At 61.3% G+C, this 20799-nt stretch overlaps 1 protein-coding gene across 4 annotated transcripts in view; it reads right to left on the bottom strand.

Annotated features, from left to right (window-relative positions):
• Positions 1-20799, bottom strand: part of PIEZO1 (piezo type mechanosensitive ion channel component 1) — a 56056-nt gene that overhangs the window by 565 nt on the left and 34692 nt on the right. Inside the window, exons 6-50 of one of the 4 annotated variants that reach the window (XM_038538060.1) lie at positions 19675-19846; positions 19316-19529; positions 19039-19210; positions 18836-18949; positions 18662-18755; positions 17878-17978; positions 17194-17454; positions 16552-16663; positions 16288-16466; positions 16049-16197; positions 15780-15962; positions 15358-15449; positions 15098-15252; positions 14804-14980; positions 14364-14489; positions 14089-14289; positions 13400-13604; positions 10292-10396; positions 9631-9784; positions 9170-9413; positions 8992-9088; positions 8719-8890; positions 8236-8325; positions 8057-8151; positions 7681-7752; positions 7076-7176; positions 6458-6554; positions 6317-6373; positions 6053-6225; positions 5858-5964; positions 5524-5718; positions 5135-5393; positions 4878-5066; positions 4403-4703; positions 4035-4131; positions 3798-3945; positions 3510-3724; positions 3256-3414; positions 3028-3175; positions 1145-1333; positions 898-990; positions 645-817; positions 449-571; positions 296-375; positions 25-214 (exon numbers count right to left, since the gene is read on the bottom strand). In XM_038538060.1, coding sequence (XP_038393988.1) covers positions 25-214; positions 296-375; positions 449-571; positions 645-817; positions 898-990; positions 1145-1333; positions 3028-3175; positions 3256-3414; positions 3510-3724; positions 3798-3945; positions 4035-4131; positions 4403-4703; positions 4878-5066; positions 5135-5393; positions 5524-5718; positions 5858-5964; positions 6053-6225; positions 6317-6373; positions 6458-6554; positions 7076-7176; positions 7681-7752; positions 8057-8151; positions 8236-8325; positions 8719-8890; positions 8992-9088; positions 9170-9413; positions 9631-9784; positions 10292-10396; positions 13400-13604; positions 14089-14289; positions 14364-14489; positions 14804-14980; positions 15098-15252; positions 15358-15449; positions 15780-15962; positions 16049-16197; positions 16288-16466; positions 16552-16663; positions 17194-17454; positions 17878-17978; positions 18662-18755; positions 18836-18949; positions 19039-19210; positions 19316-19529; positions 19675-19846 — 6830 coding nt within the window. The remainder of the gene's footprint in view (positions 1-24; positions 215-295; positions 376-448; positions 572-644; positions 818-897; positions 991-1144; positions 1334-3027; positions 3176-3255; positions 3415-3509; positions 3725-3797; positions 3946-4034; positions 4132-4402; positions 4704-4877; positions 5067-5134; positions 5394-5523; positions 5719-5857; positions 5965-6052; positions 6226-6316; positions 6374-6457; positions 6555-7075; positions 7177-7680; positions 7753-8056; positions 8152-8235; positions 8326-8718; positions 8891-8991; positions 9089-9169; positions 9414-9630; positions 9785-10291; positions 10397-13399; positions 13605-14088; positions 14290-14363; positions 14490-14803; positions 14981-15097; positions 15253-15357; positions 15450-15779; positions 15963-16048; positions 16198-16287; positions 16467-16551; positions 16664-17193; positions 17455-17877; positions 17979-18661; positions 18756-18835; positions 18950-19038; positions 19211-19315; positions 19530-19674; positions 19847-20799) is intronic. The other 3 variants (XM_038538061.1, XM_038538063.1, XM_038538062.1) reach the window with 3 other exon arrangements.

Below are 20799 nucleotides of genomic sequence, written 5' to 3'. Positions count from 1 at the left end.
TGCCCACAGCTGCAGCTCACTTACCCGTAGCCAGCCAGGAAGCCAAGGCTGGGTGGGCTGACCTTGTCACTGAAGATGACCATGGGCAGCAGGTTGCACTCGGCCTGGCAATCCTGCAGCTCGATGACCCACCACTCAAGGAAGCCAGCGGCCCCTGAGCCCACGCGCTCCCTCCGCAGCTGGATGCGCACGCCTAGGTAGTCGGCCTCCTCGTCTGGGGCAGAGCCAGAGTTGGTGAGGCCACCACCCTCTCCCTGGGCTAAGGGCCACCGCCCCCCAACCCCAACACACTCACTGGGCTGCAGCTGCTTCACTGGGTTGGCTTCAGGCCCATTAGGGGCACGGATGTACTTGGGAAAGAGGTGGGGGATGACCCTGAAGGGACAAGGCCCACCGTTTAGGCCCAGCCTTCCTCTCAGCCCCTCCCTCCCCCGGGGCCCTAACTCACACGGACTGGTCCGAGGTGCCCTCAAGCAGGCTGGCCAGCTGCCGCCGCTCAGTGCTATTTGGGGCCCAGTCCAGGGTGTGCTTCTCATTGGTGTACTCCACGGTGCCGCCCTTGGCCAGGTCCCTATAGGCCAGGGCACAGCATGAGCCACTGAGGGCAATGTGCCACCCAGGTCCTGCCCAAGCCCAGGACGCACCTCTGGAAGTTCCAGGTGAAGCGCAGGGTGATGTCAGCTGTACCATTGTATAGCTCCCGCTTCATCTGGGCCCGGCTGGGTGGGCTGATGCGCCACAGTGCCCCTGAACTGCCCTCGATCTGTGCCGTGACGATGTCCTCGGGGCTGTACTGGCTGATGAACTGCATGGCCAACTGGACCCAGGATGGCACTTGAGCGAGGTGCACCTAAGTGCCCCCATTCCCCCAGCAGCTGCAGGGTGGGGCCCACTCACCGGGTTAGGGTCAAACTGTCTGGACAGCTCCTCATAGGCCTGCTGTGTGAACGGCACGATGGACGGCTGCTGGGCACTCATGGTAAAGAGGGGCTGTGGGGGATAGCAGGATGTAGGACCATGATGGGACAAAGGACCTCTCAAACCCCTGGTGGCCAGTGCCTAGGTAGGACCCCAGGAAGGTGAGTGGGGTGGAGTCTGCAGCCAGCAGCCCCTCTTCCCCTGCTGGAGCAAACTGGTGACTCACCTCATAGCCACCCAGCTTAAGGGTGACAGTAACATCGATGGGCTGGTTGACGACACCAACCACAGAGCGTACCAGGGACATGAAAAGCAACGGGAACCAGATGATAGCCACGAGGAACAGGATGATGAGACCGCCCATGCCGTACTTGACAATCTTCTTCTTCTTCTGCCCCTTCGGCTGGGGATATTTCTGGGGGGTGGGACAGGGGTAAAGGGCTCAGTGCTGCCTGCTTCCCCTCGCCCTGTTGCTCCTGGGGCTCACCAGGGTCCCAGGAAGCCAAACCTCAGTGCATCAGAGTGCAGTGCAGAACTATGGCACTTGAGATGGCATGGAGTAGAACCCAGAAATAAACCCGCATGCTGAGTGGCGCCAGAATAGTCTGTTCAACAACAGTGTAGAACAATGGGATGTCCACATGCCAAAAAAAAGCAGGACCCATATTATCTAAGACCTCAGTACAACTCTTAGGGCAAAGCTTCCTTATTGTGGATTTGACGAAAGATTCTCAGATCTAACTGGAAGGCATGAGCAACGAAAGAAAAAACCCTGTACGTTATAAAAAATGAGACTTCTATGCTTCAAAAGGTAGGATGCTCATAGTTAATTCTGACTTGGTTTCATTTCATGCCATGGTCTTAGGCTCGTGGGATTGAGCCTGTATCAGGCTCCATGCTCAGCAAGGAGTCTGCTACTCTCTCCCTCTACCCCTGCCCCCTGCTTGTGTTCTGTTTCTCTATTTTTTTTTAAAGATTTTATTTATTCATGAGACACACACAGAGAGAGAGGGATGCAGAGACACAGGCAGAGGGAGAAGCAGGCTCCACGCAGGGAGCCCGACGTGGGACTCGATCCCAGGTCTCCAGGATCACGCCCTGGGCCGAAGGCAGGCGCCAAACCGCTAAGCCATCCAGGGATCCCCTATGTTTCTCTCTCTAAATAAATGTCTTAAAAAATAACAACAAATAGTCCAGAGAATTGGGAGAAGCTACCTGAAAATCCTATTTGGTAAGCATATAGAGTCCAGAATGCAGAAAGAATTCTTGACAACTCAACAATAAGAGGACAAGCAACCCAACGACAAAAGGAGCAAAGAAAAGGCCGACAAGCACAAGGAAAAAAGTGTCACCATCGTTCACCACTGGAGAAACCCCATGGAGTGACTACCACAGAGTCCCAAGCGCTGGTGGTAACTGGGGGGGGGGTTGGGGGGGGCAGTCGCTGGCGACAGCAGAGGCCAAACCAGGAGCTGCCCCCTGACCCTTCCACCCCGCTGTGGGTGTGCACAGCAGTGGGTGTTGGAATAAACAGGATGAACCAACCTGCCATCCCTTGCTATTTGGAATAGCTGGATAAACGAAAGGTGGGGACAATCACAGGAAGGAATGCTACTCAAGCCATGAAACCCCAAATTCTGACATAGACCACACAGACAAGCCTTGAAACTACAGACGCCAGACCTGGGCCACGTGATGTATGACTGAGTGTACAGTAACTGTCCAGAACAGGCAAAGCTGTGCAGAGTTGGTGGGGCTGCCGAAGGCAATGAAAGTGGTGGCAACGGGGGTCTTTGAGGAGCATGAGTGTGCTGTAGACCTGCCTGGTGACAGCTGCCAGCTCTGTGACTCCAAGTCTCCGCAATGTACATATGGACTGGGGCGGGGGGGTGGGGGGGGTCCCACTGAAGCCACTCCCACAGCAGAAAACTCAGCTGACATTCGGTACCCCCATGTCCCAGTCCTCATGCCCATGACCCAAGTGGCCAGGCCTCCTGGGCCTGCCCTGCCAGCTGCCTGTCCTCTCCCGAGCTGACCCACATACTCGGGACTGCCAGCACTGCATGGCTCTCATGTAGCCCATTTGCTCCACTCCCTGAGCCCAGGCACCTTCTCAGTCTCACGGCTGCACTTGATGATGAAGATGTTGGCGTAGATGTCCTCCACACACATCCAGCTGGACAGGGACAGCGTGGTGTCTGTCCATACCCAGTCCATCACGGCCCGCAGCTCCACCAGGAATGGCACAAGCCGGAACCTGCCCGAGGTGGAGCACCCGTCAGGAGGGCCTGGTAGAGGCAGCTTGGCTCCTTGAGCCCCATGTGAGCCCACACTCACCCCTGGAAGAGGAAGAGGTTCAGGTGATTGTACTTCTTGGTGAGGAAGTTGCCAAGGATACGGGTCGGATAGCCACAGCGGATCTGGTAGGCAGACAGGGAGAAGTAGATGCACTTCACGAAGTACCACAGCTGAGCCACCGCGTTCTGGTTGAACATCCTGTAGGGGACAGGAAGGTCGGGTCAGGGCACCCTGCCCAAGGCTGGAACCCCAAGGTCCCTGGGGACCCAGCCCCAGCGTGGCCAGAAACCCACCTCTCGGTGACAGCGGGCAGAATAAAGAACATCCAGAGGTGGATGGCCAGCACCAGGACAACCTGGAAGGCCAGCTTGCCCAGCACGGTCTTGCGGAGGTAGAGGGCACGGTCAATGACCATGGTGCTGAACTGGATGAGCAGCATGACCAGGAAGGCCTCCGGCACCTGGTCGTCCGACAGCGAGGATGTGATGTCTGTGGCTGCCGAGTGTTTCTGTGCCGGGAGAGCAGGGGTCAGGGGGCAGTAGGAGATAGGCAGCGGGGTGGCCACCAGGCTCTGTGCTCACCCCAAAGGCCCAGAAGCCGAAGATGATGATGATGAAGTCGACCACATCAGCCAGAAACATGAGCGCGTAGACATCGGTGGCTGCACGGTACTTGGTGTGCAAGATGTCATCGAAGAAGCGCCGCAGGGGCCGGTACATGCTCTGGGCCCTGTGGGTGAGGGCAGGGTGCAGGGGGCTCAGGGCCTGCCACAGCTCCTCCCACTCGCCCTCGCCCAGGAGCAGCTGCCAGTCACTCACACGGCCAGGCAGAAGGTCTGCAGTCGGAGCCCCATGGCTGTCATTCTTTCCCGGGGGCGACTCCACTTCTCTCTGCGGGAGGCCACCACCACACCTTCTGCAGGGATTAGCTGCTGCTGACCAGAGCCCAGGGGGTGCTGGGCCAGTTCAGACTCCTGATTACCCCAAGACACCCCCAAGGGCTGGCATCGCCCCATTTCAGACCAGCAGGCTGAGCACGGCGACCTCCCTGGGTCACTGGCAGTGGGCCAGCTGGGGCCATGTCACCTGGACACACAGGGTATGCCTGGGAACACAGCTGGGGGCATCGGCTCTGCAGGGGACCCAGGGGGGCAAGAGGTGGCTATGGATGGACAGGGCTGTCATACCAGTGGCTGTGGGTTGTACAGGCTCTGTGGTCTCCCTCCGCCTCTTCCTGAAACGCAGGCTGATACGCTTTATGTCTCGGGGCTTGAGCTCCACAGGAGGCTCTGGGGGCCCATCCCCTGCTTCTGCCTGGATGTGGTCCTGGGTGAGGGCCCCGGCCACCACTGGCTCGCCCTGGGGCCCTGTGCCTTCCTCAGTCTGGGGTTCCAGTGGTGCCTGTTCCTCCTCGGTCCCTTTCTTCTCACTTCCACGGTCATGCTCCTTGGACAGCGGGTCCTCCTCATGATCCCAGAGACCATAGCACTGCAGAAGGAGGGAGGGAGCTGAAGAGGCTGGCATGGTACACCGGGCAGTGCTCAGGCCAGGCTCACCCTGGAACCCACGACCTCCAGCCTTGCCTCTTGGAACCAGGCAGCCAGTGGGTGAGGTGTGAACTGGGAGTTTCCTGCCCGTTGGCTGCCGGCCCAGGGGACTCACCAGCAGCTGGGAGCGGTGGAAGAAGAGGGCCATGAGCTGCACCAGGTCATACTTTATGTAGCTGTCTGTCTTCTCCACACCCAGGATGCGCGGTGGGAAGTACGGCTTGTTCTCGTAGCGCCGGAGCACTGTGTGTGTGTTCCAGGGGAAGAAGCCAAACTGGAACAGGTACTTGGTGACCACAGACACCTGTGGGGGAAGAGACTCAGCATAGGGGGGGCCAGGCCCCGATCCCTCCCGCTCCAGCCGTGGCCTACCTCGGTGAAGATGATGGCCGTCATCCAGAAGCGCTTGCTGGGCCTGGGGATGGACAGCATGGCCCACAGGAAGACGAGCACAGGCAGCACCAGGGATGTGGCTGAGGCAGTGACCATGTGGTTGAGGATGATGATGAAGTAGCAGAGCAGTTCTGAGTGGGCAGCCACACACTGGTATGCGGCCTGCAGCAGCCGCAGTGCCCGGCCCTGCCCTGCTTCAAACAGCTCGGCCTCCTCCAGCTCCTGGATGCGGAGGTGCCTGCAGGGAGCCATGGCCAGGCCCCTTTCACCACCAGGCCTGACTCCAAGGTGGTGCCACCCCTTCCTGCTGGGGGTGGCCCTGAGGCTGGTGCCTGTGGCCCACCCACCACCTGGCCCTCACCCCTGACCTGCTGAGGAGCAGCTCACTGGCTGTGCGCATCCGGGTAGGAGTGCCAGCAGGAAGCTCCCGAGAGCCGTGTAGGGAAGCCCCAGGCTCAGTGGCCACCTCCTCGCTGCTGCTGCTGCGGGTGTGGTAGCCGGTGCTCAGGGGGCTGCCAGTGTCCTCTGTCGCAGTGCTCAGCGGCTCCTCAGCCCCCAGCCCACTAGGGGAGGCAAGGCTGGTCACAGAAGCAGCCTGTGCTCTGCTCTCCAGGCTCTTGGGCTGGAGGGGCGTCAAGATACCTGGCGGAGCAGGCCATGTACCTCCCGGCTGCCTCCTGAGCCCTGCCAGCTCACACCTACCTTGATGCTGTACTTGGTGCATCTCGGACCCCCAAGGGGACTGCGGGGGCAGCCTCGGCTTCACCAGTGTAGAGCTGGTCCAGCAAGCTCCGGTGCACCTCTCTGCCCTGAAGGGCACCAAGGGGGCTCAGGGCAGCAGGTTCCCAATTGGGGGGGGGGGTCCCTGGGGACACGGGGGGTGGGTTGCACACTCACCTCAACCAGCGCCTGTGTGTACAGGTAGCGCTCGGCGCGCAGCACGTCACTCATGGCGCGGTGGTGCCGTGTGAAGGTGTGCAGCCAGTCTGTCAGCCCATCTACCAGCGCTTGGCCCAGCACCCACAGAAACTGCACAGTGCTCAGCACTCGCTGCATCACGTGGCTGCGGCCTGCAGAGCAGGCAGGAGGTGGGATGCTGTAGAGGCTGCTAGTGGGAGGCCCCCCCACGCCCCTAACCTCCAGGCTCTGGGGCACACGCACCAGCCACCACCTCGTCTGGGCCATCCGCTGGCTCTGCCTCCTGTCCCGGGCCGCCTCCTGGGCACAGGAGTGCTGGTCAGCCCTGCGCCCTGCACCCCGCGTGCCCCACCCTGCCCCCACCCCACATGCAGCCAGACTCACCCGTGGGCAACTGCCCTGTCTGGTCCTGCCTCGCCTGCTCCTCCCGCTGCTGCCTCAGCACTGTCTGCGCATTGGTCACCCATGCCTGGTACGCCATCTGTGGACCAGGTCCTTGGATTAATGCCCTGCCTCCCTGGACAGCAGTTCCTATTCAGCCCACCTGTGAGCTCCAAGGAGGTGCCTGGGATCAGGCCACCACTGGGGACCTTCTGCTGGCTCCCTGCTCCAGAGCAGGAAACAGGTCCTATGGGACCATGGCGGGAAGGCAGGACACAGAGCCAGCCTGCGCACGGTTGTCACTGAGAACTGAGGACCCAGAGACAGCCAGGAGGCTCCCGGCCCCTTTTTGCAGCAAACATGCATGACCCTTCCGCTAGGCCAGGCTGCTGGCAGCCACTCAGACCTGGATGGTCAGCATGTTGACCTTGGGAGGGACTGGACAGAGGGGCATGTAGCTGCCCATGACCTGTACCTCCTACAGCCCATCTGACTGGAGACTCTGCGGGTTTGAATGGACCTGGACGGGCTGGCCAGAGGATCTCTCCTCCCCACAGTTGGTTGTGTAGGCCCAGGTGCCCATGGACAGTGGAAGGCAGGCAAGGGACCCTCCCACCTCACCTGAAAGGCACTCTGTGCTGACGGCCTGGGGTCCTCGGGCAGGGCCTCCTCCTCCTCCTCACTATCCGACTCAAATAGGAAGTAGTCCCCAGAGTGGATGACTGCAGGCAGGGTGGGGCTGAGGGCCATCCTCCCCCAGGGGCCCCCACAACCCAGAGGCAGAGGCCCACGTGCCCCCCTCCCCCCTAGGGATAGCCACAGGGGCTGGAGGCAGAGAGCAGCCTGTGCAGGCTGGGGTCAGCTGGCAGGAGAGGCCAGAGCAGAGACATGAGACCAGGCAGGACCAGGCAGGACAAGAGGCACACAAGGGCCAGGCTGGGGATCAGCGCTAGACAGACTTCTGAGAGTCCAAACGGGAGGAGAGCACAGAGCCTGCTGTGGGGACCTGGTTAAGTTGAGGCTCAGCCCCTTATTACTGCAGGGCTGGGGTGAGAGCCCATCAAGCAGGGAGCACAGCCAGAGATGGGGAAAGGCCAGAGAGCACAGCCAGAGGTGGACACATGGCGGGATCCCTTGCTCAGAAGGCAGACAGAAGCCAAGAAAGGAGAGGCCTGGGCACAGCAGCCCCAAGAGGGTGGTCATAGCAGGCCAGGCTGGGGTGGTACCTGTGGCGTGGTCCAGCCAGGGCCGCCACCACTGTCTCCGTGGCAGGGAGGAGCCCCCTGGACTGCCAGGCCCTGTGGAGGGGCAGGGCGGACATGAGCCAGCAGAGAGGTATGGAGAGGGCGAGGGCAGCCCCCGATGGGGACCACCTGTGTGCTGATGGAGGGACCTCCTGGTGCTGTGGGGAGGAGAGGACAGGCCACAAGTGCAGACAGACAGTGGCAGGCTGGCCACATGGCCTGCAGGGACACAGTGACCACAAGGCACAGGACAGGTAGGTGGAAGGCCTGTGGAACAGCACGTGGCACGGACAGGAGCAGAGTCCAGCGGGCACGGACACACCAGGTCACCAGAGCCCTTCCAGCCCCGCCTGCTCACCTGGCTCCTGGGTGGGGTCTGGGGTGTCCTGGGGTCGGCTGCGGCCCGCTCGGCTCTGCCTGTGCTTCTCTTGCTTGGCACGGATGCGCTCCATCCTGGGGGGTGGGGGTGAGGGGGTGGCTCTGAGCACCGAGTAATCAGGAGAGCTCGGGGTGCCCCCCGCCCCAGATGGCACCTACTGTCTTTTCAGCTGGGCCAGGGACTTCTCCTCGGCCTTACGGTGGAGATCGATGCTTTTGAAGTTGGCAGCATTGTACAGCGCAAAGCCCCTGTAGGGAGGCAGTGTCACCCTGGGGACACTTAGCTCCAGCTCCATGGCTCCCCACACCTCTGGGCTCAGCCTCAAATCAATACCCGCCCTTGCCATGTGCTGGGCTCAGGAGGAGAAGACTCCTCCTGCCACCTCTGGTCTCATGGAGGGTGAAACCATGCAAATACAGGGGTGTCCACTGTTGGCAGCCAGTCCCCAGGGAATAGGAGCCCAAGGAGGGCGAGAGAGGGAGGCCGTCCAGCAGCCACGCACCCACAGGCCGGAGTCAGGGCAAAAGTGAGCTGAACTGCCAGCCAGCAGCAGAGCTTCAGGGCCCGAGGAGGTACCCTGAGTGACATGCGGTGATGGAACAGTGACACGTGACCCAGGGGGTGTGAGGCCCAGGGCTGACCTGGAGGCCTGCAAGGCGGTGGCCTGGAGCTCGGCGCTGACATGCAGGAAGTAGCGGCTGAGGAAGACGCGCCGCTGCAGCAGAAGGAACAGGAAGCAGATGCTGTCCCAGAGCACACCGGCCTCTTCCACGGGCAGCAGGCAATCCCGGTCCCTGCTCAGCATCTCCTTGGCTGCAGGATGGATGCCGGCACAGGTCAGGCTCAGGGGACAGGGCCCCAGAAGCAGTGAGTGTCCCCGAGCCCAGCCCATAGCGCACCCCCGGCCCACTCACGATCATAGTAGCCTTTGACGGTGCACACGAGGCTGAAAAGCTGGATAACCCAGCAGAAGTTGCTCTGCATTTGCTCCACAAAAACGCAGGACAGGAGCTAGGGCAGGAAGAAGATCAGCCTGGGCCCAGTGGGGTGGGCAGTGGGGGGCAGGGGGTGAGGCGGGGGTGCCGGGCTCACCGAGAGCATGTTCTTAGAGATGATGACAGTGACGTTGTAGAGAATGAGGCAGTCCCACAGCACGAGGCGGGTGCGTGTGTGCTTCTGTAATAGGCTGGTGCCGAAGAGCAGCAGATAGAAACAGGCCAACAGGTAGCCCAGCCCGAAGACGCTGACGCGGGTGGCTCCCGTGACAAATACCACTACCAGCACCAGCCAGAAGAGGTAGCGGAAGACAGCCACCTTCAGCATGTCGAGGTAGGACCTGCCAGACGGGGCATTACTGCAAGGGCCGGGCCACCCCACTCCCTCCGGGTGGCACCCATGGATCGAGCCCCTGCTGCCAGGGCAGCGTCCGGCCCTTGTCCTGGCCACCAGCCTGTCCCCGGCTTGCCTGTCTGGCACACAGAGGAGCCGCTGATGCAGCCCTGGTGAGCCCCAGCCCTGAGCACGCTCTGCAGGCCGGCCACGCCTGGACCCACCTGCAGTAGATGAAGTTGGGCACGGCGTTGGGCTCACCCAATGGCAGCTCCAGGCGGTCAGTGTTGACGCCGGCCATGTGCTGCCATTCCTCCGTGCGCTCAGCCGAGAACACCTGCCACTGCTGGGAGGCGCAGAGCAGGAGCAGGAAGTCGCCTGCAGACACAGAGGAGACCACTGGCCACACGGGGCACAACGCACAGCAGGGCAAGGTGGGAGAGAAGCACTACTGTGTGTCTGTGGGGGCTAGCCATATGAGTTATGTGAGGTCTACACGTGAGCAGACACTGGGGGACATGCCTGTCTTTGGGGATGTTTTACATGGACATCTGTGTGTACATGTCTCACCACACCATGTACACATCACTAGGCATACCTGCACCCACCCCACCGCACCCCTGCATGCACACCTGTGTCCATGCAAGGGTTCCTACAGGTGTCCACCCCTGTGCACACACTAGCGGGCAGAGGCAGGTCTGTATGGCTGTCTCAGGGGAGGCCCCTGGAGGACTGGACACCATCATGGGACAAAGCCTCTCTGGGGAACTACAGGGTGTGCTAGCCAGCGAGGCCTAGACAATGTGCCCCTCCCCGTGCGAACCCTCCATGCCCTCTGGTGAGGTTGGAAGGGGGTGCATGGGGCGCCCAGCCACAGACACTCACTGATGAGGTTGGTGGAATTGGGGGTTCTGAAGAAGTCGGGCAGGTACAGCCACTTGATGAGTGCTGAGTTCATGGGGATGGCCTGGCTCCAGCGCCACGGGTAGTCTGTGGGTGCAGAGTATGCATTAGGACTGCAGCTGTGCTGTCCCCACCTGCAGGCCTGCAGTCTCCAGGTCTATACGCCTCATTCTTGCATGAACGTGAGCGTTCACAGGGCCTCTGAAACACCGCATCTCTTGCTTGGACTCTTGGGAGCACTCAGGGCTGAGATTCTAGCACCTTCCTCAGGTATCAACGGGCCCAGGCCTCAGGGTAGGAATGGATGGGCAGGCCTGCCGGGGGTGGACACAGCACAGAGGGCCCCAAATGAGGCTCCATTACGTGCCTACCAAAACAGCCAAGACAAGATACAGAGAAAGACAAGGCAGTGGTGAGAACGCAGAAAAATCAGGTCCCACATCCATCGCCAGTAGGAATGTAAAATGGGACCATGCGCGTGAATCCTCAAAAAAGTGAGAACTAGGGATCCCTGGGTGGCGCAACGGTTTAGCCCCTGCCTTTGGCCCAGGGCGCGATCCTGGAGACCCGGGATGGAGTCCCGTGTCGGGCTCCCGGTGCATGGAGCCTGCTTCTCCCTCTGCCTATGTCTCTGCCTCTCTCTCTCTCTCTGTGACTATCATAAATGAATAAAAATAATTAAAAAATAATTAAAAAAAAAAAAGTGAGAACTACAGCCACACACAACCCCATTCCCGGACGCTCCCAACAATGTCCCTCCAGAAAGCCCCCACACCTCCCAGGGCCCAGAGAGGACACTCGTCAACAGGGAAAGAGCACCAAGTGCCAAGGGACACGGCAGCCCCTGGGCACCCTGGGGACAACTGTAGTTCCGTGACATCAGGGACAGACGACTGTGGCTGCCCGGGCCAAGGGGGCTGCAGGCTCCAAAGGGCCTGCACAACACCAAGCTGGGAAGCTCCACACGCTCATCAGAACCTGGAGAATGAATGTGTCCTGGACACTGGGGACCCAGGATGGGCCCAGACTGCAGGTTGACCTGGACGGCCCGCATGTGACAGACTTTCTCACTGCGGGGAGGGGCAGAGACAACCCAAGCAACCTCGAAAAATGGTTCTGCCTGAAGATAGGCACCCAGGGCAGCAAGCAACCCAGGCCCAGATATTGCTTCTACCCTGTAGCCTGCAGGGAAAGGGAGGACGCCCGGGCAGCGCAAAGGGGGAGGCTGTAGTGAGGGTGTGCTCAGGGGCAGGGAGCGTGTGCCCAGACAGCAGCGGGCCTGGAGTGGAACCTGAAGCAGAAGCACCCAGAGTCCACACAGATACAAATAAGCATGTGGACACATCAGCGGGACAAAGGGCAGTGCTTCCGGTCAGATGGTGCCCACCAGGACACCTAAGAGAACCCAGAAACCACCAGCAGGAAACCAAGGGAATGATCCCCACACACAGGACCCTCCGGAGGTTGGAATCAGCCTGAGGGGTCCAGGAGGAACAGCAGAGCCTCAGGGAGACCCCTCAGCTATCCCTGTACCCAGTGACAGAGAGCAGCCCTGCGTAGGCAGAACCGGACACTTCACGCCTGCGGCCTTCTCGCCTGAAGAGTGTCATCCCCTGGTCTAACACCAGACTGCACTCCTCGAGGTCACAGCGCATGGCTCCTCAAAAGTTGCAAGGTTCTAAAAGTCCCACAGGGGGATCCCTGGGTGGCGCAGCGGTTTAGCGCCTGCCTTTGGCCCAGGGCACGATCCTGGAGACCCGGGATCGAATCCCACGTCGGGCTCCCGGTGCATGGAGCCTGCTTCTCCCTCTGCCTGTGTCTCTGCCTCTCTCTCTCTCTCTCTGTGACTATCATAAATAAATAAAAATTTAAAAAATAAATAAATAAATAAATAAAAAAAATAAAAAAAAAAATAAAAGGCCCACAGGGAGCTGACCCAATGCGGAGGAGCAAGCCGGCAGCGAGGCCCCGGCAAGAGGCCGCATCACAGGCCAACATCAGGGGAGCTGGGCAGAGGGCATCTGGGAAGATTCTACTTTTGCAATTCTGTGAGTCTACATGAAAAGTTAAAAACGAGCAAACCACGCAGGCGTGAAGGATGGACACAAGGACAGAGTCTCGAACGTGTCTGGCTCAAGGTCTGGGCTCAACATTCAGGAAAAGGCAGAGCCAGAAATGGTCCTATCGGCAGTTGCTATGTAGGGCAGGGATCAGATCTGGGGTGCGAACACTCCCCTCTGACTCACCCACGGCCTCACAGGTGAAGCCTCGGTGGGCCAGACTCTCAGACATGCGGATGGAACAACACCGCGGCGGTGGAACACGCCGAGGGGGAGGGGCCCACCCATCTGACAACAGACCCGCCAACTAAGTTCACCACCGACACAGAACGTCCATCTGTCTGAGGAGTCCTGCCAGAGGCCCACTCAGGAGTCGGTGGAGGCAGACACCACACACACGGATGGCACGCTGAGCACAGCTCCTCTATGGGGGAACGGCTGGGGACACCGTAGGGCCAGGCGCACCCCTGCACTCCCCAGTTGTGGGCCACGCCAAGTATACTGTACAGCCATGTGCTGCACCTGCTGAAGTAGCAATAGCCTTGGCAGACCCACATCCAGGGCTTTCTACAAACCCACAAGCCCAAGCCAGAGGGGACAAGAGCAGAGCACAGCCAGGGGCAGAGAGCCCCCGGGGGCACCCCCAGAGGACAAGGCCAGGTCTCAGAACCGTGCAGGATGGACTGTGGCATGTGGCCCCAGCCCTAGGCACCCACCCTCGGGGGTGCTGGCCTTGGAGCCTCTCACATGGCCCCTGACAAGGGCATGGCTGTTCCTGGCACTCTACCTCAACTTTTCTGATTAAGATTTTCGAAATAGAGTATCTTCTACAAAAATGAACGAATGCAAAGGAATAAGAGGGGAGCCAGCACCGATCCCCCTCCCACCGGCCAGGGATGCTGCAGCTGCAGGGCCTATGGAGAGGAGCCCAGGACACACTCGGGTCGGGCTGGGGCTACAGAATCCTCATGTGCTTGCCCACGGCCACAGCCCGGCATGCCCCGCTCCGTCGGTGCCTGCCGCCGCTCACCGATGCACAGGGCCGGGGGGATGCCCAGGCACAGCAGGTACTGGTACAGCAAGAACAGGGACAGGAAGAGACAGTAGTTGGGCCAGAGGCGGGCGATGGCTGCACGCCGCCGCCGTGTGAGGATGGCCACCAGCCAGCAGCCGTGCAGGATGACCATGAAGTTCATGCGCTGCCCAATCACGTTCACGGCCATCAGGAAGCATATCTGGAGGCAGCAGAGGACGGGGAAGCACAGTGAGCTGCTGGCATGGACCTCTGGGCCCTGCTTCTGGGCAAGCTGGCTCAGAAAGCCACGAGCATGCGGGCAGGTTCAGAGCAGAGTGGGGGCAGCAGCCCAGGCTCACCCCAGCCCTCACTGTCCTCTCAGAGGCACAGACAGGCGGGATGGGGGTTCACCACATAGGAGAGCCATAGCTCAGAGGAGTCCCAGTGCAGGGGAGACTCCAACCCCGTCTCTAGCCAGGATCCCAGCCGCCCCCATTCCTGTCTCTCCCAGGGCCTGCCAACTAAGCCCAGGAGGTGCCTAGTGTTCCCCCACTGCCCTGGTGCCCCCCTTGCCCTAGTGCCCTAGTGCCCTAGTGCAGGGCCTTTGCTGCACATTGTGGATGTGCAGCCAAGGCCCCGCAGAAGGTGACACGGACCCCCCAGTCCTGCCCAGGGAAGGGGCGACGGCTGATGCAGAGCCTCACCTCTAGCCCAAATTTGTAGAAAAAGAAGTTGACAAAGTACTTGAGGCAGCTGAGCAGGTCCTGGTCCAGCCGCTGGCGGGTGCCGTCGGCACAGACGGCCTGGGCGGGCAGTGGGGCCAGCTGGTGCTGCCGACGGTGGTGCTCCTGACGCCGGTAGACGATGGCCTCGAACACCAGCAGCAACAGGACCTGCAGGTGGTTCTGAGGGGGCAGGCACTGTCATGCTCTGCCAGCCTCACCTGCCCTGGCCCCACAACCCCATGGCCCTCACTCACCTGGATGTAGCCTAGGTTTGGGAAGCCCTTCCGCACCCCAAACCAGTTGGCAGGGTCAACGGGCCCACGGTATAGCAAGGACTGCTTGATCTCCATCTTCTGCAGGTTGGTGCTGTTGGGGAGGGGCTGGGGAAGGGGAGAGTCAGCACCTGTTCCCACAGGGCAGGGCGAGGGGGGCAGGCACCAATCCGGGGAACCGGGGAGCTAGACATTGACCCCAGGGACCAGGGGGCCGGACACCAACCTGAGGGACTGCCCACCCCCCACCAGGGACACATGTGGCCATCAGCCTTGGACCCAACCTTAATGGGGAGGGGACGAGGTGGCCACAGGCAGGGACTTGGGGGGCGAAGACAGGGGGGTCTCCCTGCGTCTGTCCCCAGAGCCATCACCATGGACCCAAGGTGTGGCAGGCAGGGCGAGGCCCCACATGGCCGTACCTCGGTGCAGTTGCTGGAGTACTCGTGCGGGCTTACGACCTTGAGCTGGTACAGCATCTTGCACACGATGATGATGCAGGTCCACACAGTGGACAGGCAGGAGGCCATGGGCCGGAAGCGGGGGTAGGGCAGCGCGAAGGCCCACAGCACGACCAGCAGCAGGTTCATCACGGACACCTGGGGGTGGTGGGCAGGCTGGGGCAGGCGCAATAGCACCTCCCAGGGACCCCGCCGCCCCAGTACCCGCCTCCGAGCAGCCCTGCAGCACACGAGGGAGGTCTATCCTGTCCTCACCTCCTTCAGGGCCACCCACACAGTGTACAGGGCCACCAGCTTGAGGATGTGCAACTCTAGAAGGCGCCGCAGCAGCACCTGCACACGGGTGAGGACGTCCGAGAAGCCGGAAGCCAGGTCCAGCAGCCGTTCCGCCACCAGGCCCCACTTGTTGGCTGTGGCCAAGGGGGGTTTGTGAGGAAAAGGAGACCAGGACTCCCAGGGCCTGGGGTTCACAGAGGTCAGGGCAGAGGGACCCCACACCTGCCCATCTGACTCACCTTCTGTGACCTGCATGGCCTGGTGGGGGCAGGCGGTGCTCAGCCCGTCCTCCTCCTCCTGCAGCAGCGGGGTCCCACTGACCACATCCTGCCTACGGTGGGCCCCAAGGCATCACTTTCTACCCCATCTCCTGGGGTGGGCTCCATGGCCCCCTCCCATTCCAGCCAACTCCAGGTCGGGTGTAGCCCAGCTGCCGCTCTATCCCCAAACCCCAGGAGGCTGAGCCCATGGTGTCTAACGGGGGCAGCTGAGGCCTCTGCTCTGCCCTGGTCCTTCCATCCAAACCCACTGGCCTCCGTCCCTCCCTTCTCTGCTAGGGTGCCCTGCACTGGTGCAGAGAAGGGGCACTGTGGAGGCACCCCGGCACCCTGTAGGCCTAGACTGAGTGAAGGGGCCAGCTGCAGGGGGGGGGGGGACACACCTGTGGGCCCACCGTGGGGGGCAGGCACCAGGCGGGGGCACATGCTCCAGGTCCGTGAGCTGCATGAACGGCCGGTGGAAATAGTGCAGCTGCAGGATGCAGGCCAACAGGAAGAAGCCCGGGATCAGGATGCTGGAGAAAAGCTCCGACACGCTGAACTGCTCCAGGCCCAGGTCCCCCAGCCTGGCATGGGGGGCAGCCGTCAGACCAGCAGGCCATGGTGTGCACCCCATACCACCCCCACACCTGCCTGCCCACCCATGACTCACTGTTCGTCAGTGAGGCCCGTCAGGTTGCGCCAGTACATGGGGAAGTCCTGGAACTGGAAAGTGTAGACGGCGATGAGCACCAGCATGGTATAGGCCACCACCAGCCACCAGAACACCTTGAGCAGCTTCCTCCACAGGCTGTAGTAGACCTGCCGGGACAGCACACATGAGGCCCAGCCCGGGGCGGCACCAGCAGCCCCCCATCATCCCCCGGCTCCGTCACCCCCCGGCCCTGGTACCTGGAAGAGGGTGAGGCAGAGCAGGAAAAGGAGCATGTACACGATCTTGTAGACGACGAGGCGGCCGGCGAAGCTGACCACAATGAACATGCCGGCACACACGTAGATCCAGTACTTGGCGTACAGGCCTGTGACCAGCTCCCCCAGGCTCTGCAGCAGCGTCCGTGCCCGTGTTGGCTCTGTGGGTCAAGTCAGAGAGGCAGCGGAGACATGGCTTTGGGGCCAAGCAGGAGGGCGTTGTCCCCTGCCTGCCCCGGCCCTTACCTGTGTCAGCCACAGTGATCTCTGTCAGGGCAGCAGGTACCTTCCCCTTCTTCAGCAGCTTCTCCTTGACAAACCGGCGCAGCAGCAGCCAGAAGGTCAGGGTGTAGAGCAACTGGGACAGGGTAGGGGTGGCATCACCAGGAGCTGGGCAGCCCAGCCCTCCAAGACACGGGCCCAGTGGGCGGCCCCTGGCACCAGCCTCTGCACAGGGCCGGGGCAACCCTGCCACACACATATACGTGCACACACACAGCTCACATGGTGAGATGCAGCCCTGCCAATCCCACAACATGACAGGCAGTGGCAACGATGGCCAGATACAATGACACTCTGGTGGACACCAGCTTCCACAGAGACACAAAGATCCACGGAGACACAGGGCCAGCCTGAGACACTAGTGGGACCCAGGTCAGGGACTCAGGGACAGTGCCCCTGGTGACACAAGGTTATCATTCACTCAACACACACATGCAGCCATTGCTCTGGACTGGCTGGATGGTGCCCCGCGGTGACAGCCAGTCATGGCCCTGCCCTCCTAGAGATCCCATTCCACTCAGGAGCTGGATAGTGAACACATGGCACCATCATGCCCTGGCACACACTCACCAGCACCCTGGGGGCGGTGACACATGGGACACTCACCATGGCGCCAAGGTCCAGGCAAGGGTAGCGGGTATGCTCCAGCCCCAGCTGACGCAGGCTGACGGGGCCCAGGGTGGTAGGCAGCTCGGGACGCAGGTCCATGGCCCACACATAGCGCAGGCCACACAGAGCCAGCCCGTAGAGCAGGATGAAGGGTGAGCAGAGCATGGCCATCTGGTGGCGGCTGCGCACCGTCCAGATGAGGCAGGCCCAGAGCAGCAGCACGAAGGTCAGCCAACTATGGTAGGTGATGCTCCATACCTGGACAGCGAGGGCTGGTGGGCAGGGATGCACGGCACACCTGGCCCTACACCTGGCCCTGCACCCACCCTGCTCCCCGCACCTGCCCAGGGACACAGAGCAAACACGCCTCCTGGGACTTCCTGGGACCTCCTGGGACTGGAATGCTGTGGCACAGGATGCATGCTCACATAAGCACCCACCCACTACATATATGCAAACACACACACACACACACACACAGAGACACACATACACACACACACTGTGCAGCAGTGAACCAGCCACGGCCTCACTCGGTCCAGCAAGACACAGCTCCCTTTCTGGCAATAAGCCACCAGGCTCTGTGAAACATGGGCCACCATCTGCCTCCCAGAATGTCCTATGGGAGCTCGTAGGAAGGGCCCCCACTGAAGGGGCCTGCCCAGGCTGGCTGCTCCTTACCATCATGGCAATGAGGGCACACACGTAGCTCTGGTCCATAATGAGATGACCCAGACTGTGGAGGGTAGATGTCTCTTGAGGCTCAGCCAGCCTGGGGTGCACTGGAGGGTGGGGGACAGAGGTTACCAGGGAGCCAGACCAGAGTTGGGGTCATCAACAGTCTGGAGCTCTTCACCCACACCAAACTTTGCCCTAAAATTGGGATAGTGACCAGTGGGGTGGGTGAAGGGCATGCCAGCAGACAGCTCGCACTGGGCACTAAAGGCAGAAAATATTGTTCACCCTGGCAGGTCCTGGTCCCACTCAACACCTTGGTTTCCAAGACCGTGAGGGGATAGGTGGAACAAGATGACCCTGAACCCTTCCAGGCTTTGTGCACAGGCCAGTCCCCAGGGAGCCAGCGACATCATCTCCTGCTTCATGCAAAATGGAAATTGAGCCTTAAGGGAAAGATGAAAGTGCCGAGAAAAATGCCCCGCTCTCCCTGTGGGGCCACTGTGGACACACATCTACCCTAAAGACAGCTGGCAGCCCTGGGCCATGGGGCCAGCCCAAGGGGGAGCCGTCCAGTCTTCTGGGAACTGGGAGGCCAAGGAAGAGGAGGGGGTGGGAGACCCAGAGCCTCCAGCCCGGTCTCAGGTGGGCAGCTTGATCCCATGGCCAGTCCCAAGACAGCACAGCTGGAGCAGTTGGCAGGGCAAGACCACGCCGTGGCCACCAGGGGGCAGCACCAGCACGCCTGCAGAAGGTGGTGTCCCTGGGCTCCAGGGCACAGGGCACTCACCTGGACGCTGCCGGACGGGGGTGTGGCCAGTCAGGTCATGCACCGTACAGCTGTCGGTCTCCCAGTCAGACCCCACGGTTGTGGGCAGCATGTGCTGCAGAGGCAAGCCAAGACCTCGTGAGCCCAGCCACTGGGCAGGGACGCTCCAGCACCACAGCTCAGTCCCCATCTCACCTGGGCAGCCCCCTCCTCCTTGGTGGCTGCAGCTCTGGCCTGGTCCTGGAGCCACTGGTCCACCTGGGTCAGCTCTACCTCCTGCTCCTCGTCGTTCCTGGCCACTTCCTTCCTCTGCAGAGACCAGAGCTGAGCTCAGCTCCCACCCCAACAAGGTGCCTGGGGGCGGAAGGCCAGCAGAGGGCGCTGCCCTGGATGCCCACCTGGTCCAACGGCTGGCGAGTGCGGAGCTTCAGGAGTGAGGTCACCGTGTAGTAGAGAAGCAGCAAGATGCCGGGGCTCACGTAGATGGGCCAGTCGTGGCTGGTACTGAAGACCAGCACGTTGGGGCTGGAGCAGTTGCCGTGGGTCACCAAGGCCTTGAGACCAAACACCCTGCCCAAAGAAGGAGAGCCACTGACCACTGGCCAGGGAGGAGCCAGGACCAGGTAGCCAGGCCCAGCAAGGGGAAGGGGCAGCGCCCATGCAGGTGAGCCTCACCTGGCCCAGATTCCAGCAGGAGGGAGCACGGTCTGGGCAAAGGGCGTCTGGTAGCAGTAGATGCAGAGGAGATGGCCGGCACCGAAGCAGCCCACTGTGACGCAGAGCGTGCTGAAGCCCAGGAGGCTGATGGGAAAGTGGCATGCCCACCAGGTGCAGGTGGCCAGGAAGACTAGGAAGTAGACGCTGGAGAAGGCAGAGGGGTGGGCGATGCCTGCGGACCAGGCAGAGGCAGCAGGTCACACTGGGCTGGGCCAGGTGACCATGGTCTCAGTGGCCAGTGGGGAGCTCAGCAGGCTGCTGGGACCTTTCCCACGTGGTGGTCGGTGCTGGGGTCCCTGTTCCTTGCCCGAGCATACCTGCCAATGCGAGCAGCACAATAGCCAGGGTCCTTCCCGCGGCCACCAACAGCCAGTGGGCTGTGATCTGGAACCGGGTGGCCAACCGTGACCTCCGCGTGGGGGCCTGCACGGGGGCTCCCTGAAGCCCCACAGGGGAGCCGGTGTCCACTTCCCCATCATCATCATCGTCCTGCCAAGGTCACGAGGAGGGGCAAAGGTCAGGTCCATGGCCCTCAGGCCGCTCAGGGAGGGAGGGCAGAGCTGCTGGCTGACGTGGACCGTGCCACTCTGTGTCCCCAGAGGTCTGCCACCAACTACCCTCAAGTTCAAGTCCCACAGGCCTACCTGGAGGCCGCCTGCCCCAACCCCAAGATATGCTCCTGCCAGGCCCCGCTACCCATGATGACAAGCCCAGCAGGCTGGCCTCAACTATTCCAGAGCTCCACCAATGCCTCCTCTTTATCTCCCTCCCTAGACCAGGGCCCAAGGACAGGCTGGGCCCCACAGATTCCTGGACACACCTGGAAGCCCGTGGCTCTGAGAGCCCAGAATACACATTTTTAGGAAAAAAGCGCAGGCATACACGGCATCCCTGCACTTGACGGTTTATGGAACACCTTTACATCCACGGTCCTTGGACCGGGGTTAAAGTGGCACTCTCCTCTTACACAGAAGATCGGGGTGCAGGGGGGACCCCGAGTCCACCCAGGGTCACCTTGCTCCCTCTGCTGCCTGTGGGGCACCTGGATGGGGCAATGGGCAGGCGGCCTGCCCAGCCTCACGAAGTCAGAGCCTCCCTCCCTGGCCCTAATTCAAGGTTTCCCAGGACAAAGTTGTTTCTCAGGCGCCCAGCACCCCCAACCTCCGTGTTCCTGCCTGTAAAACAGGCACCATGCCCGTGCCCTTCCCAGAGGGTGGCACTTGGCGTCCAGGCTAAGAGCACAGGAGCCAGATGGCCTGCTCACATCTCAGCTGTGCAGCCCTGGGCAAGTCCCCTAACCTCTCTGTTTCCCCTCTGTCACACGGGGTAGGGACCAGACAGATCCTGCCCTCACAGAGCCTGGGTGGTGGTGAGGCCACAGAAAGGAGTCCTAGAGCAGAGTGGGCAAGGAGGGAAAGAGGGGGTAGGCCAGCCAGGGCGTG

The sequence above is a fragment of the Canis lupus genome, chromosome 5 (assembly GCF_011100685.1).
Source record: "Canis lupus familiaris isolate Mischka breed German Shepherd chromosome 5, alternate assembly UU_Cfam_GSD_1.0, whole genome shotgun sequence".
NCBI classification, from domain to species: Eukaryota; Metazoa; Chordata; class Mammalia; order Carnivora; family Canidae; genus Canis; species Canis lupus.
This window is presented reverse-complemented; position numbering and strand designations above follow the sequence as displayed.